Source organism: Schistocerca cancellata, chromosome 1 (assembly GCF_023864275.1).
Source record: "Schistocerca cancellata isolate TAMUIC-IGC-003103 chromosome 1, iqSchCanc2.1, whole genome shotgun sequence".
In the NCBI taxonomy this organism is placed as follows: domain Eukaryota; kingdom Metazoa; phylum Arthropoda; class Insecta; order Orthoptera; family Acrididae; genus Schistocerca; species Schistocerca cancellata.
Genome location: NC_064626.1, coordinates 162,788,202 through 162,804,527, shown reverse-complemented (window position 1 = coordinate 162,804,527; position 16,326 = coordinate 162,788,202). Strand labels below are relative to the sequence as shown.

Genomic DNA, 16,326 nt, shown 5'->3' with positions numbered 1-16,326 from the left:
GGGAATAGATGGTGCTTGTCATCTGGGATATGGGGTGATACTTGGATCATTCTAGTGATTGGCTGAGAATGTTGAGAAAATTAGTCTCATTCACCGAGTTCAATGTAGCTTACAATTTGTAGCATTTGCCCCAGAACTGATTTTGGCTCCATGGTTCTGAATCAAGTGGAAGCCTTGTGACAAGCTAGCTTGGACTCGCTAAATCTGAACTATAGGGTTGAGAAGTGTAAGGTCTCCCTAAATGGGTCGGGTATGCACTACACACCTGCTGTCCAGGTAGTTGACTGTGTGTGGGGTACATGCAACAGTTTTTTTTTTAGATTAGGTGACTCCAAATTGAGTATAGATAACAATAGTTGTAGAAGATCCACTACAGTTAATATAAGATCCAAAGAAATGCACAAAGAGGTGAGAGTTTAAAAATATTTGTGTTTACCTGCCAGAGCATTCACAACAATATGTCATAGTTTTAAGTGCTCCTAAACAGCAGTTGAGCTCACCTAATACTAGGTACAGAAAGTTTGTTTAAACCAGAAACTGAAATTGATTTTTGGAGAAAATTTTAGTGTATATAGGAAGAACATGCTACCTGGAAATGGAGGTGGAGTGTTAGTCACAGTAGATAAGAAACTCAAATCCACTGAGACAGAAATTGAAGCAGCATGTGAGATTGTTTAGGCAAGACTCAGTGCCAAGCGTGGGCATAAACTTACAGTTGGATTCTCTGTCAGCAATCAGACTCACCTCCAGACGTAACAGAAAACTTTAGAGTACTGTAAAACTAAGTTCACTAGTTCCTAAGTTCCTAAGCTGTCATCATTACAGAAGATTTCACTCGCCCAAGAATCAATTGGGAAAACTACAGTTTTATAAGTATCAGGCATGACGAGACATATAAAATTTTACAAAATGCGTTCTCTGAGAACTATCAAGAAGAGAGAGTTTGGAAACCTACACATGATGGAAATATATTTGTGAAAGTGTCAACTAATAGAGCTGACCTCTTTGAGGATGTTGAAACTGGTAGCAGTGAAAATGATTACCAAAGTACAAAGGACAACAAAAAAAAAGTAGAAGAATTTACATGTTCAGCAAACATGATGCCACATCTCAATAAGGAACTTGAAATATTCAGCTCTGGTGAGGAAGGTATAGAAGAACTGTAGCTTAGGTTTGAAACAATAGTTGACCATGCACTTGATAGATATGTATCTAGTAGAACAATTCTTCATGGGAGAAACTCTCCCTGGTACACTGCCACTGTAAGAAAACTTGATGTTCTCTGTTCTTTAGGTTGATATTATTTTGGCAAAGCCCTCACAAAGACATTGAAGAGTCCCAGGGCTCTGCGGAGCACATTTTGAGGACTGCTGCCAAACTCAAAGTAAAAGCTAGTACAAATTATGCAATTATTGGTGCAGGTAAGTTAGACATACATTAGAAGAGGTGTAGATAGTACCTGTCTAAAAGGCAAGATCAGTGAATAACAGATTGGTTGCCAGTGGTTACATGTGCACAACTCTTGTCTATTATGAAATGTTCTCTACTTGTGCTAGATTTTATGTGAAAGTTGCTTATCAGAAGTACTCTTGTTTTATCTTTAGGAAAAGAATGAAAAACATGTTAAAAACACCTTTCCTCTGATGTCAATTTTTTTGTTTCACATTAATCATCTGCTCTGTTAGTCCCCTTCTTAATGTTTCTTTTTTACACAAGGTAATGAGATTCTTTGCTTTATGTGTCACTTATGTGATTGCTTTCACCTAAGGGCCAGTTCAATAACATTTTTCCATGCATACACTGTATCCATTTGGTGCTGCCCATCCCCTCCCCCACCCCACCTCCTCCCCCATCCCTCCCCCATTTTTCCATACAAGCAATGTGTCATTTGGCGCCCATATCCTTCCTTCCTTCCACCATATGTTAGTTACCATTCCTATGGCTCTTGGTAAGACCTTCAAAAATAAATCTATGTCTAGTGAGTGTGGAAATTGATTACTTTTCCAACAAATTATGATACAATCTATGTTCAAATATTGTACTAGAGGCACCTTTGTCACTGCTCTCATCTTGATGCCCCAAGTGGTCACTTGTGTCACTTGAGCCTTAAACAGGCCACGAATCATCCCAATATAGAGGTTAAACTTTCTACCACAGATCAGAAATACACCCACTTAAATTGAAAGGGATGCATCGACTTCAGATTAGGTATAGCATCTGAACACTACAGCCTACAGTGGACAGCATAATCTTGTTTACTACCTTGTTTGCATATAGTAAGAGCTAAGAAATAAATTCTGCTATTTTTCTCTATTTGTAACATTTTTCAATTTTAATGTGAAGCACATGTAACTTCTCAATAGCTCTGTTAATCTGATTGTGACACCATTCCACAACATGAATGAATGGTCGAATATCTATAATAGTAAACTATTTTTTTCCTTAATTTTTGGGCATGGGCTGAAAAACACAGTTTACAAATTGCTGAGTAATGGCTGAAAATTTTAGAGAATTTGCAAATACTGTATCCTGCAGTTTCACCCATAAGAGCGGAAATATGTTTACTGGTACATCACATTTGCCTCCCCTGGCTTGTTCACTTACTGAAGTGCTGTACACTTCCTTTTGATGAATTACTATGAAATGTATTCAACTGCATGTAGATACACAATGATGTCAGTTTGAGTTAGCAATTTAATTTTAGTATTATACTAGTGCCTGTTCCTTTTGTTTTAAACAGAACATCTTATGGTAACTTTCTAAGGAAACAAAGTGGCAATGATACCATTTGTGTGACCGAAAGCTGGAAAAATAAAATAACAGAATGTTGTTATTTATACTTCATTGAACCCAACAGGTATAGGAAGAAGCTCCTCAAATTAATGTATGTAGACAAAAAGCTATACATGCTGAAAGAGCACCAAAGTACAGGTCCCATGAAGACCATAATCAACTGGCAACCTCAATCTTTCAAATCTTTCCTTCACAGGAATATACAGATTAAGAAAGAAAGAGGAAGTTATGAGATGTCTAATAGCTAGGTCAAAATTTCTCAGTATCCGTGGTATGAAGGATGATTGTTGGATGGGGGTTATAGTACTAATTTTTTTGTTTTAAATAATAAAGAATGAAACTTAATCCTTCATTTTTACCTCCATTATTGTACTGCTCTTATAAATACTTTTGTCATATATCCACTGAGTGCAGGTCACACTTTCATTAGATGGTCTACCACTGTGAAAATAATCTTCTGTGTAATTTGCAGCCAACATCTGACATGATGAAAAAGCATATTCCCTCTCATCCCATGGGTATGACATATTCAGTATTTCTGGAGGTAGAGTGTATGATGCTGTTTCATTCTCAAATGGCAGCTGACACCTGAAAAAAATATCTTTAGATATCAGTACCAAAGTAGACAGTCTCTAAGATATCATTAGAATACAAAGAATTGTAATAGAAAAAACTATCAAAAACATACAAATTTAAAAAAAGTTAATAAAACAATGGAAAACCCCGGATGGAATGTAACAATATTTGAGAAGAAAAGTTGCTACTCACCATATAGCAGAGATGCTGAGTTGCAGATAGGCACAAGAAAAAGTTAAATAAGTTAATGATTCATAAAAGGTGAAAGAATATGAAAAGCTGAAACTGGACCGTTCAATTAAAACCAGTCTCAAATTATTCTTGGAAAAGCAGTATGTATTTGTTAGTACCAATAATGCATAATGACATTATATCCCATTGTATTTTGGCCAATACACCTAAAGAAAATAAAGCATTTAATCAGCAGAAATGAGCAGTACAAATATTTTGTGTAGTAGATAATGTAATATCTCCTTGCACAGGCCTTTTTAAAAAAAATCTTGGAATTCTTATATTCACTTTTCAGTTCATTTACTCCTTAATTTCATTTATTACTGACAATAAGAAGAGGTTTTAGCTGATCTGTGATTTGCATAATCACAATGCAAGGCATAAAATATAATACCCCCTACCTTATTGTTTATGATGTAAAGTGGAGTTATGTGCTCAGGATCATAGGTTTTAAAAAAGCTCCTCTCTAACATAATGTAAATACAATTGTTTTCACACTTTTGGTGCTATTTCAGGGTCAGGATACTGCTTAGGTCCAGAGTACCCATCAACCTTGATCATCACATGTATATCTGGTAAACTAGCTAAAGAAATGCTTATAATTTGAAAACATGGAATGCACGCAAGCAAGTAAGTAACACTTATGCTTACTTGTTATAGTGTGGAATTTGGTTCATTGTTAATTTTAGTTGGGTGCAATTGTTAATGTTGGAGGTCATATTAATGAACATTTCTTGAGGTCTTTTGAAATAGAAAGTGTTGTGATACCAAATTTTAAACTCGTGGGTCACTTCTCAAGAACATCTTACAAAGGTGGAGGCAGTTGCATATTTGTAAAAGACAACATTACTGCTACACCTCTTGATATTTGCAATTCGTATAGTATTGAAAAAGATATAGAAATGTCAGGTGTAGAGCTTACAGATCTAAATGTTTATATAATAGCACTTTACAGGTCACCCTCTGGTAACATAGGGACTTTCTACAAAAATCTAGCACCAATAATAGAAAATCTAAGTAAAAGAAAATCATATAGTGTTCTAATATGTGGTGACTATAATATAGATTTTCTCTCAGAAAACCCCAGCCATCTAAGCATTAAAAATTTTATGAACAGCTACAACCTAGACCTAATGGTTAACACTCCAACCAGGATAACAAATCACAGTACCACTTGTCTGGATCAAGTAGCAAGCAATATAAATTGTACTGTATCCTCCGTCAAACTAGGATTTTCAGACCACAATGCATTAATTATGCAGGTCTGGTTGCAAAATAACAGTCACGAACACAATAAAATCACTGTACAGAGGAGAAACTTCAATAAAACCCACATGCATACTTTCCTCTTTGATATACAAAATGAAAACTGGCAAAATGTATACGAGGCTCAAACAGTAGACAGCAAATATGAAGCATTCTTGGATATTTTCTGTTATTATTTTAATTGCCACTTTCCCTTACAAACAAAATGTATCACCAAAGATAGAAAACTCTCCAGCTGGATCACCCCAGGAATCATTAGATCATCACAAAGAAAAAGAGAACTTTTTTACATGAGCAAATCCAAACTAGGCAGTAGTGAAGCATTTAAGTCATACTTTACTCTATATAAAAAGATATTAAAGAACGTAGTAAATGCAGCCAAAAAGCTACAGAATGATAACTACCTCAAATTGTCATCAAATAAGAGCAAAAGCATGTGGCAACTCATTAATATGAATACTAATAGAGGAAAACAGTTACAAAGTGATATTAGCCTAAAAATAAATGGAAAATTAGTCTCCTGTGGGAAAGAAACAGCAGAGGAATTCAATAGCTACTTTACAGAAACAGTAGAAAACCTGGCTAACCATCTTAAAAATAGCTGTCCCTTACAACTAGAACCAAACTTATGCTCTGAGACTCTATTTCTAAGGCCTACATCTGAAATTGAAATAGAAAAGACACTGCATAGCAAAATTAAAAAAAAAAATCATCTGCTGGACAAGATCAAATCCCATGCTTCCTCCTTCATAATTGCAGTAACTCTATCAGTAAACCCCTCGCTCACATAATAAACTTCTCATTCCTGAATGGTACATTTCCTGGCATGCTCAAAATTGCAAAAATTATACCTGTCCACAAAAAAGGAAGCAAAGAGGATCCCAGTAATTATCGACCCATTGCACTGCTTTCAACTTTTAGTAAAGTATTTGAATATATAATGGCCACCAGAATCATGTCCTTTCTAGACAAAGAAAATATCCTGTCACCTGCTCAGTTCAGCTTCCAAAGTAAGAAAGCTACAACAGATGCAATACAAGAATTTCTAGATCATGCACTGGAGCTTGTGGACAAAAAACTCCCAGCCATAGGTATATTCCTAGATCTAACAAAGGCATTCGACATGGTTAACCATAATATACTTCTGCAAAAGATGCATTCCTATGGAATAAGAGGAAATGCCTATGACTGGTTTAAAAGCTATCTGGAAGATCGACAGCAGTATGTCGAATTAAATGAAACTAAGCTCTCAGGTACAGCTAGCACAGTACATTCCTCCATACATACCATAAAGCAAGGCGTTCCCCAAGGCTCCGTCCTGGGCCCTTTGCTGTTCTTACTTTACATAAATGACCTTCCTCACAGCCTACCAAACACAAAAACCCTTTTATTTGCTGACGACACCTCTATACTCATATCTGCGCCCGAACAAATTCTCCAATCCAATATAGATAGAACCACAGATCAAATAAGTCGATGGCTCCAAAGTAATAGGCTGCTGATTAATGCAAAAAAGACAATTGGAATAACCTTTCACACTGCCCAAAACAGAAATCCATTACAACCAACTATATCACTGGAAAAAAATAATGTTAAACTTGAAAATGAAATAAAATTTTTGGGGGTCACTATTACTGATACGCTCACATGGAAAAGGCACATTGACGTTACCAGCACAAAACTTAGTAAAGTATGCTTCATGATTAGATCAATAAGGAACGTCACTAACACAAGTACCCTAACCACAATGTACCATGCACTCTTTCACTCCGTACTTAACTACGGAATCATCTTCTGGGGCCAAAATTCTGATTCAATTAAGATATTCAAACTGCAAAAGAAGGTAGTCAGAATAATTATGTTCAAAAAACAAAGAGACACTAGTAAACCATTATTTAAGAAACTAAATATTTTGCCCCTCCCATGCCAATACATACTAGAATTATTATTCTTTACCAAAAAAAGTATCAACAAAATTAGCAAAAATATGGACTACCACGATTATGACACAAGATCAAAAACCTCTCTAAGAATACTTCCCCACTCAACAAAACTGTACAGTGATGGTGTCAGGTGCATGGGAATAAAATTATATAATCATCTTCCAACTTTTATACAAGAAATCCAAGAAATAAATAAATTCAAACAGACAGTGAAATCTCTTTTATTAAAAGAATGCTTTTATACCATCCAGGAATATTTGGAATCAAAATTGTCTTAGTACATGATAAAGTATCAAAGCTGAATGTTGTTAAGTCAGTTTTGTCACATCATGTAACAATTCTCTGTAAAGCTGTAACTTTAAGTAACATAATTTTGTAGGTAATGTAAAATAATCTTTCCTCTGTATTCATGTTTACTATTTTAGACTCCTGTAAACTGTATATTTGTATTGACTTATCCCATATCAGTTGTACAAGCCATTGTACTGATTTGATCCACGGGACAAATAATAAATAAATAAATAAATAAATAAATAAATAAATAAAAATCAGTAATTGTACAAGTTGGCATTGCTCTGGTTGTCATTTGTCATCATTGTGTGCATTAGCTCTTAAATGCAGGCTGCTCAACACGCTGAGTGGCATGAAGCTAAGTGCATTGAGTCCATGATACGATGCTTTTAGGTACTTCCATTATTTATTACATTTTTGGCAATACAGAAAATAATTTATGAAAATTATAAATGCTGCAAGTCAAAAATGAAGTTGGGTTGTAGTGTTGGGGTTGGAAGGGGGGGGGGGGGGGCACTTAGGAAGAAGGAGAATGCTGAAAAGTATTTGGCATATGGCACCTCAGTCTGAAAATATGGCTCTTGTGATTCTTTGTGTTTTTGCAGCACTCAGTGTTACATAAATTTAGTGTAGTTAGCAAGAAAATTGTTTCAGTCTCAGAGACAGATACAGAGGCTTATAGTATTTTGAGTATAGTATGAAAAGAGATTTTATTTGTGGTATGAGCAAGAGCAGCTAGTGAACAGAAAGGTTTGGTGTGTCACTTCATAAATTTTAAGACATGGGCTCTACTTGCTATGCTTTGTCAAACAGGGAGCAGGCAGCCTGTGCGGACCACTGTCTGTTACATGCTGTGGCACCATCACCAAACAAGAGGTGGTAGATTCCGTGCAGAATACCGTGGCCAGTAGAGGCGTAGATGACAGGGCACATGTGGGTGCTGTGGGCAGGCACTGCAGGGGGAATGCCGAACACCGGAGGGGAAGTGCAGTTCTAAACTGAAGCTTTCACTCATATTTTTTGTAAATATTAAGTGGGGCCCCTCCACATCCACACTTGCATAGTGACCATTCAAGAAGATCCATCACTTCTGCTTTGGTTAGCATCTAAAAAGTATTCAGCTCAACTGCAACAATTTGTTTTCACCTGTCATGGTAACCATTTGTAACTTTAAGAGAAGCATCACGAGTGGTGAATTTTGAGTAAAACCTAATATTCTTCTTGTTGCCATGTCAAAATCCACTTATTTTGCCAAAACATAGTGGAGTTTATATAGCATCACCTTTACAGTATCACCTTTACAATATCACCTCACTAACACATTGTACGTACATAATTATGAGAGAATGCTGGAACAGTGGTTTATTAAGTGAGAAAATGATGAAAAAGCACATCCCCAGTCAAAAGACATGCAATCTCTTCACTTATGTCGTCCAAAACCCATGGCAATTCTCATTTAACTAGTGATCAATGGTCCTTAAAAATTACATTCTTTCATCAGAAAAGTCTGTAGTTAGTGGAATAACATGGCAGATAATGAAGTTCTGCATAATAACCATACAGAAATATACTGTCCTCTTTACAGGCTATTATTTGCCAAAATCTCATTTCAGTACCTCACACTCTTTATAAAATATAAGGTATGTTGTGGATATTTTATTCTGGCTTTATCACTGGCATGGCATGATCACAAATGAGTGTGCTACGTCAGATCAGCGTTGTCAAGATTGGTAAAAGACAGAGACTTCCATACAAGCCTAAAGAAAGATTCAATATGTTAGCTAAATTTCATAAGTAGTAACATATTATGTAATATGCACCAAATGCAAAATCATAGCAACCCCAATTTTTCATTGCAAACTTTTTTGAATTTTGCGGAGTGTCTTACTGCCATGTAAATATCACAATAACTATGACTACTAATGAAATGATGGGCACATAATCATGAAACTGACATACAAAGCTACAAGTATAGCAAAATTCTTTTAACATAATAGCGATTGTAAAATCATTTTAGAAAGATTGCAGGATGTATGCCTTGATTCTGTCATCACTGACCAGCCAAGAGATGGTGGACAGTGTTGGCCTCCCCTTCTGAATAAATGAATGATCTTGTCCAGCACTTTGGATGAAAACTGATCACTGTGCATCAGCACCATATCCTGTGCAGACTCTAGCCTCCTTGCTCATGGAAGGCAGCTGATAGATTATTGATTTAGTATGTGCAAATGTATTTTTGTACAATAAGTATACTGCGAACACAAAAATGTCATAAGAAATGTGTCTGTAAGATGGGTGGCCAGCGAGCTGACACTTGAACTGAATGGGTGGCTTTTTACGTCTGTGGCAGACTAAACAAGAAAGTGATGTCTTCCTTTCAACAACAATCCCTGGGGATGAAACTTAGGTCCACCAACATCAACTAGGAGTGAAGGTAGTGAGTAAAGTATCTAGTCATTCCTCACCACACAAACTGGAAGTTTCAAATACAGCCAACAGCAGGGAAGATTATTCTGAATTTTTTGCACCATATTGCAAGCATTATATTTTGCAATGAACCACTATCATTAGGGCATCACACTTAGAATTCCTAAAAAATCTTCACCAAGAAACTGAATGAAATCACATGGATTGCTGTCTATAGTATTCTGTTGCAGCATGGTATCCACAGACTCATATGACTTGTACAAGAGTTGCAACAGTCAATCACTGATCTGGAGTATGAGTGTCTTCCACATTGTGAAAACTTAACAAACCTTTCGCGAAGTCATTTTCACATATTTGGACAACTTAAATAAGTGCTGGATGGTAATAAAATCCATTCTGATGAAGAGGTACAGCATACTGTGTCGAAACACTTAAATGGATTTATTTTGGAAATTCAGACACCTTTTAAGTTTTGCAACATAGACTAAAACTTATTTTAAAATTTATAGTTTGAATCTTGCCTTTTAATTAATTGCTACTCTATATTTCTTTATTTAGCTTTTTTACGCTGAAAAAGGATTCACAGTGCATTTTTTCTTCAATCCCCTGTCTACCTGGGCTTCACATTTACTATTTCCTCTTTCAAATGACTGAGGAACTGCTCTGAAAATTCTAAAATCTCAGGATTCGATATCAGTATTTTTAATTTTTTATTTGTAATCTGTCAACAATTTTTGTTTCTGTTTTAGCTGATAAGTAAACATTTCTTTTCTGTGTGCAGCAATGTTAATTATTGACTTATATGGGACATGAAATAAACTGATATAAATTCGCTTGATACCACATTTGTTGTATGATAATAACATATTTCTTGTTGTGGAAAAAGAGAATTTATTTCTTTATTTCTTTAATGTCTTTCTTCCTTTATGACCTTACCTGAAAGTCATTGTTTTCACTTAGTTGTGGCCATAATCTGATTATTAAAATCATTAGATGACCCCACATGATACTATATGTTTCATCATAAAATACATATGCAAATAAAAATGACATTACTTTACTATTGATTTCAGAACAGGTACTTAGTCTGGTGAATCATGAGGAAAAGGGGTCAGGAGCAAGATTTGTGATCTGGCAACAGCTAATCAGTCTGATCAATCCCTGGGAAAAGGAGGTAGGAAGCAGGCATGGTGATTTGGGAACAGCTACTCGGTCTGGCAGGGAGCAGGAGGGAGGGTTTGGGAAGGATGGCTGATGACATGGAGGGAGGCAACAGGTGTGATTGGAATGTGACACTGGCACTGGCACCAATTAGTTCATGTGGCACACAAAGAAGATGACATTGACTGGTGGATTTGCAGGGGGTGGCAGGTTGTGAAGTAGCTGTTGAAACCTAGCTTGATGTGCTCAAGGGCATATTTCACCATTTGGTGGCCAACTCTGCTCTCAGTCACAATTTGGCAGTGACCATTCATTTGGGTGGTGAGTTGGCTGGCAGCTACACCCATATAAAATTCTGCATAGAAATTGAGGCACAACTGCTATATGATATGGTTGCTTTCACAGGTGACCCTGCTTCAGTTGGACAGAATGAGGCTGTGATGGGACAGGAATAGTATGTAGTGGGTGAGTATATCAGACAAATGAGTGATATCGCAAAGGATTGGGAGTGTGTGTGGCACAAGGATGGACCAGGATACTGTGTAGATTGGGTTGATAACTGAATACCACATTAGGAAGGATGAAAATGATTATGGTTAGGATGTTCTGTATTTCTGGGTCATATGATAAATAGTTGAAGCCCTTTTCTAGTCTGTGATTATACTGAGGGATGAGGGGGATGCTCCTTTGCAATTGGTTCTTGGTGGAGGGGATTTGAGGCCTGTGAGGATATGGTACAAAAACTTTTTCTGTGGATTAGGTTTGTAAAATAGTGCCTTCCTACGAAGACTTTAGTGCAGCCTTCTGCACACTGGTCAAGGGAATTCTCATCATTGCAGCTTTGCCATCATTGGGTGACCCATCTGTATGAGTGTGATTTTTGGTGTGTAATTGGTAACAGCTGTCAAAATGCAGGTAATGTTGATTATAGGTGGGCTTTATATAGACAAAAGTAAAGATGGAGCCACCAGAAAAGTGGAGGTCAATATCCACATAGGTAGCATGTTGGGCTGAGGAAGCAAATGAGAGAGGTGTTGAGACTATGGAGGAATGAGGATAGAGTGTCTTGGCACTTGGTCAAGATCTTTTGGGAGGCTACGAAGATTTTCTTCAAATGACCCATAAAAAGGTTGACAGAGGATGGTGCCATGTTGTTGAATAGTGGTATGAACTGGGAGAGGCAAGGTTCAGTGTTGGGATTAGGCTGGCTTTTGCTTGAGGGATTGGGAGCCAAAAAATTTTCCCTGATTTCCTGTGGGAAAAGGATGTGGGTTCATGGAAAGTAAAGTAAGGGTACTCGGCTGCATACTATAGTTCAAAAAAGAATTCATACAAAAGCTAGTGAAGATTTCAGTCTAGTTTATGTGCCTGTTGACGGCTCAACTCCTCTGCTATTCAGTGAGTTGTTAACTTTACTCCTAAGTTATTTACATTCTACCAGAACTTTACATTGCCACTATTTATTACCTATTGTCATATAATTATAATTGTTTTACTATGGAATGTAGTTCATGAAATCTACATCACAGTGACTTGACTAATTTCATTTACTATTTCCTCATCTGATTTCTTTCTATGATTTATTGTGAGTTAATGTTTCCCTACCCTGATTTGCATGCACTAGTGAGTTTTATGCAAGTATTAAAATATCATATAAAAAATCATTTCCTAATGCTCTGCAAACTATTGTTTATTAGATCATGAACTGTCTTTTGGCTTCTTACACCATTGTCACCAGACAAAGGCTTAAGAATTCAAAAGTCACTTCAAACTCACATAAATAATATTTTGCAGAACACCAAGAAAGTGTTTCCTGTTTAATATTGTTGTCATGTTCTGTCAAGCAATCGAAAATTCAATTAAACATCAAAATAGTACATACCGATAATTCACACTAGCTTGCAAAAAAACTCCTACAAGTTTATGTAGAGCTCCTGTAACTGCTGTCAAGCATAGAAGCACATAGATTCTCTTCTGATAGCGACCAAAGTGTCCAAGATATGGAAACAGGTTTTCAAAAGCCATAACTGTTTATTGTAGCTTGCAGATAAATCTGTAATCAAATGAACATATTTACAACACAATTAAAATGCAAACACTAATTAACAGAGAAGAAAATTACAAAATTTTGTGAGGAGTTAAGTACTGAATATTGCACTCAGGTGCAGGTTAATTGTTCAGAATGTAAACTCTGGAATTAAAAACTGGCCTGTTAAAATTCTCTCACCCAGAACCCCACTTAAAGCTGAAATAATGTAAAGTATAATTAGCTTCTGAATAAAAGACTCAGGCTAAGATTCATGAGATGCATGCTGAATGTTCAGTTCTTCACACGGTATCTCCCTCCTGACTTCAATAATCTATTCTTGTCTCTAACTTTTTCAATTCTTTTCCTTTACAAAACTTGTTTTTCCCCACTGTCTATTAAAAAATAAACTGTAATTCTAAAACCTGAACGCATAATATGTGTTTTTTGCTGGTGTCATTATGGTCATGCTCTTGGAAAATATTATTATTTCTTCAAAATAACTGTTTCTCATGTGAGACAGTCTACTATGAAAGAATCAGATGGATGACACAAGATAGGCAATGTGGAATTTTAAGAATAACTGAAATACCATCAACAAGCAAATCTTAATCTTAATCTTTCAGAGAGAAATATGTGACAAACTTCCTTTAATCTGGAGACACTAAACCACAATAAGTTTATACATTTCAATTTTATTTCTGTGTCTCCTTTAGTTAATATTTTAACTGAGGCAAAAGAGTAATCATAAACAAACTTGAATGTAGAATGGTAATACCATTTGAAATACAATATGATGTGCTATGAAGAGAAAAGGGTACTTTAATCTGTAATTCAGAAATTAAGGAATACTATAAATATATCTTAGTAGCAAAGAATATACAATAAGGACAAAATCTTGTTATGTCAAAGAGTAAATTTAATACTATCTGGAACCATTATTGAACTGCAAACAACCACAGTATTATTTGAGAGAAGCAGTCTACTTATCTGCGACACAGTGAATTTTTTGTCACTTTGGCTGTAACTTATTGTTCTGGACAGTCACCCAATACAAACGTAATTGCAGTATATTAAGTCTACATAAATTGGATATACATTTTATGAGAAACATGGTCATCACACACAAAACTATACAGCAAGCATCACTTCACTAAGAACAACTAGTTTATTTTGTTTCAGCATTATATAAGCCAGAAGTGAATAGAGGTTGTCATATGTATGGGAAAGAATGAAATAAAAATACACTATGTAAAGCAAAACAGACGATCCTGTAAGTTTTAGTCAAGGTGCCTTTACATTGCAGCATTTAACAAAAGAAGTTCTGGGAGCATTCTACCCAATTTGGTTTAATTAAAGCCCTCAATTCTTTGGTTGATTCTGGTGTAGAATTTTCTATTGCCTCGGCGACTGAATCCATACACAATTATGTGTTATGCTTTGAAGGAGAGGTGGACTCAGTGTGGCAGTGCACAGTGTGATGAAACCTTTCATGAATTGGCCTCTAGAACTACTGTTAAGAACCAGTTATTCTTAATACCAGTTGAAATTACTAACAGCCAGGATCACAATGTGATCAGAAGTTAACAGCAGTGATATATTAAACTACAGCTGGAACATATATTGCCAAGGAAGATGAGGCTGTAGGTGGTGCCATAATTATTGCTGCAAAAACCTTTATAATCTAGCAGGTTATTGCAGATTCCAAATATGAAAATATCTTCAGTGTGTAATAAAAATTGAAAGACACATTCCTCGCATGTAGATGAAGAAATTATGTTATATGGATATTGGTCTAGAAATGCTTTGTTTCCATGTTACAACTCATTTTTCTCTAGCTCATAAATCATGGGAAACACACAAGAACATGGGGAACATGCACTCATTGTGACATAAGTTTGTGTTTTGCACCACCGATGACCCTTCTACATGTCCATGTTACTGTGTGACATATGTCAGTTCTTGTTTACAGGGAAAATCAACTGTTCCAGTAATCAGTATGGCCCTTGCAAGCATACGGATTACTACTAGAGTTAATTATAGACTTGGCTTGTGCAATGGCAGTCTACAGAAATGCAGAAATGGCACATGCCCATTTGAAGTATGGCTTAGTTGATGGCAACAGTGCTCACACTCAACGTTTGTACCAGGAGAGATTTCCAGGATGTCTGAAGCCATTGATCATTGTCTTAGGGAACATGAGGAATGTAAGACTGATACTCGTGACTGGCAGAGGAATAGAAGGATGAGGACACATAATGGGAGGAGGCAATAGTTCATGCTTGTGACAATAAAACTAGTGTCAGTACAAGACAAGTAGCTGCATTACTGAATGTTGACCAAATGACTATCTGGCGAGTGATACATGAGGACCAGCTGTATCTGTACCATTTACAGTGTGTGCAGACACTATTAACAGCTGATTTTCCTTCACGGGTACTCTTCTGCAAGTGGTTTATTCAACAAAGTGTCAACCCTAATTTTAGTGCAAAAGCACTGTTCACAGATGAGGCATAGTTTCAATGAGATAAGACTGTAAATTTTCACAATTGGCACATATGGAAGATGTCAGTCCCCACACAACTGTTGAAGCAAGTCATCAACAAAGACTTTATGCCAATGTTTGGGCAGGCTTTGTTGGTGACTGCTTGGTAGGGTCTCATTTTCTTCCACTGAGGTTCAATGGACAAAGTTATCATAATTTCATAGAGAATATTTACTTTATCTGTCAGCAGATGTGCCTTTAGCTATATAACAAAACATGTACTTCATGCACAATGGACCACCCCCTCAATTATGTGTTAATGTCTGTTGTCTTCTAAGTGACACGTGTGGTGACAGAGAAAGACAGACCACTTGCCTGTATTTATTTGTGTGGGTATTTGAAAGCTCTTGTGTATGGAACCCCAGTGCAAGATGTTCAGAGTCTCCATGCCTGTGTTATTATGGAAAGATGTAAAGCATACTCAATACTCCAGGGATACATCAGCATATCTGAGGTTCACTATGATGTTGGATTGATACATATATCAATGCCCATAGGAGGCATATCGAACATCTCCTGTGAGAAAGAGTTGCATGCGCTATGCTGGTGTGTTCTGTTCATGTGTGTTTCCCATGATTAATGAGTTGGAGAAAATGAGTTGTAACATGGAAACAAAGCATTTCTATGCTATGTTCATGTAACATAATTTCTTTGTGTGAGAAACATCTCCTGCAATTTGTGCCATACATTTTTGTTACATGCTGTATAAAAGGAAAAGGGAAACACTACCTAGCATTTGGAAGTAAGTGTCCGTTCATTGGAGACAGGAGAGGGCTACGTTGAGGAGGGGTAAAATGGAAGGGCAGGTTACTCAGACCCACCTGAATGAGGATAAGAGTAAACAAAGAAGAAGGGCGAGGTGCTGGAGAAAGTAGGTCAGATATGATACATTGGTAAGTATTGTACAAGCTTCAGTACAGATGACATGGACAGAGTGAGAAGAAAAGATAGATTAAAGCAAAGAGAAATGAATTGTGCAGTTAAGTATTAGAATGGAAAAAAAGACTTTACTGTAAGCAGAGGTGGGTCAAACATAGTAATTAGATGTTGTTATATGACACTTGTCT

General features: G+C 36.4%; 1 protein-coding gene across 3 annotated transcripts in view; it reads right to left on the bottom strand.

Moving 5' to 3' along the window:
• Positions 1–16,326, bottom strand: part of LOC126167908 (organic cation transporter protein-like) — a 168,842-nt gene that overhangs the window by 72,782 nt on the left and 79,734 nt on the right. For all 3 annotated transcript variants that reach the window (XM_049920516.1, XM_049920515.1, XM_049920517.1), the window contains 2 exons: positions 12,571–12,741; positions 3,153–3,381 (listed from right to left, as the gene is read on the bottom strand). In XM_049920516.1, the coding sequence (XP_049776473.1) occupies positions 3,153–3,381; positions 12,571–12,713 (372 nt within the window). In that variant the 5' untranslated portion in view covers positions 12,714–12,741. The remainder of the gene's footprint in view (positions 1–3,152; positions 3,382–12,570; positions 12,742–16,326) is intronic.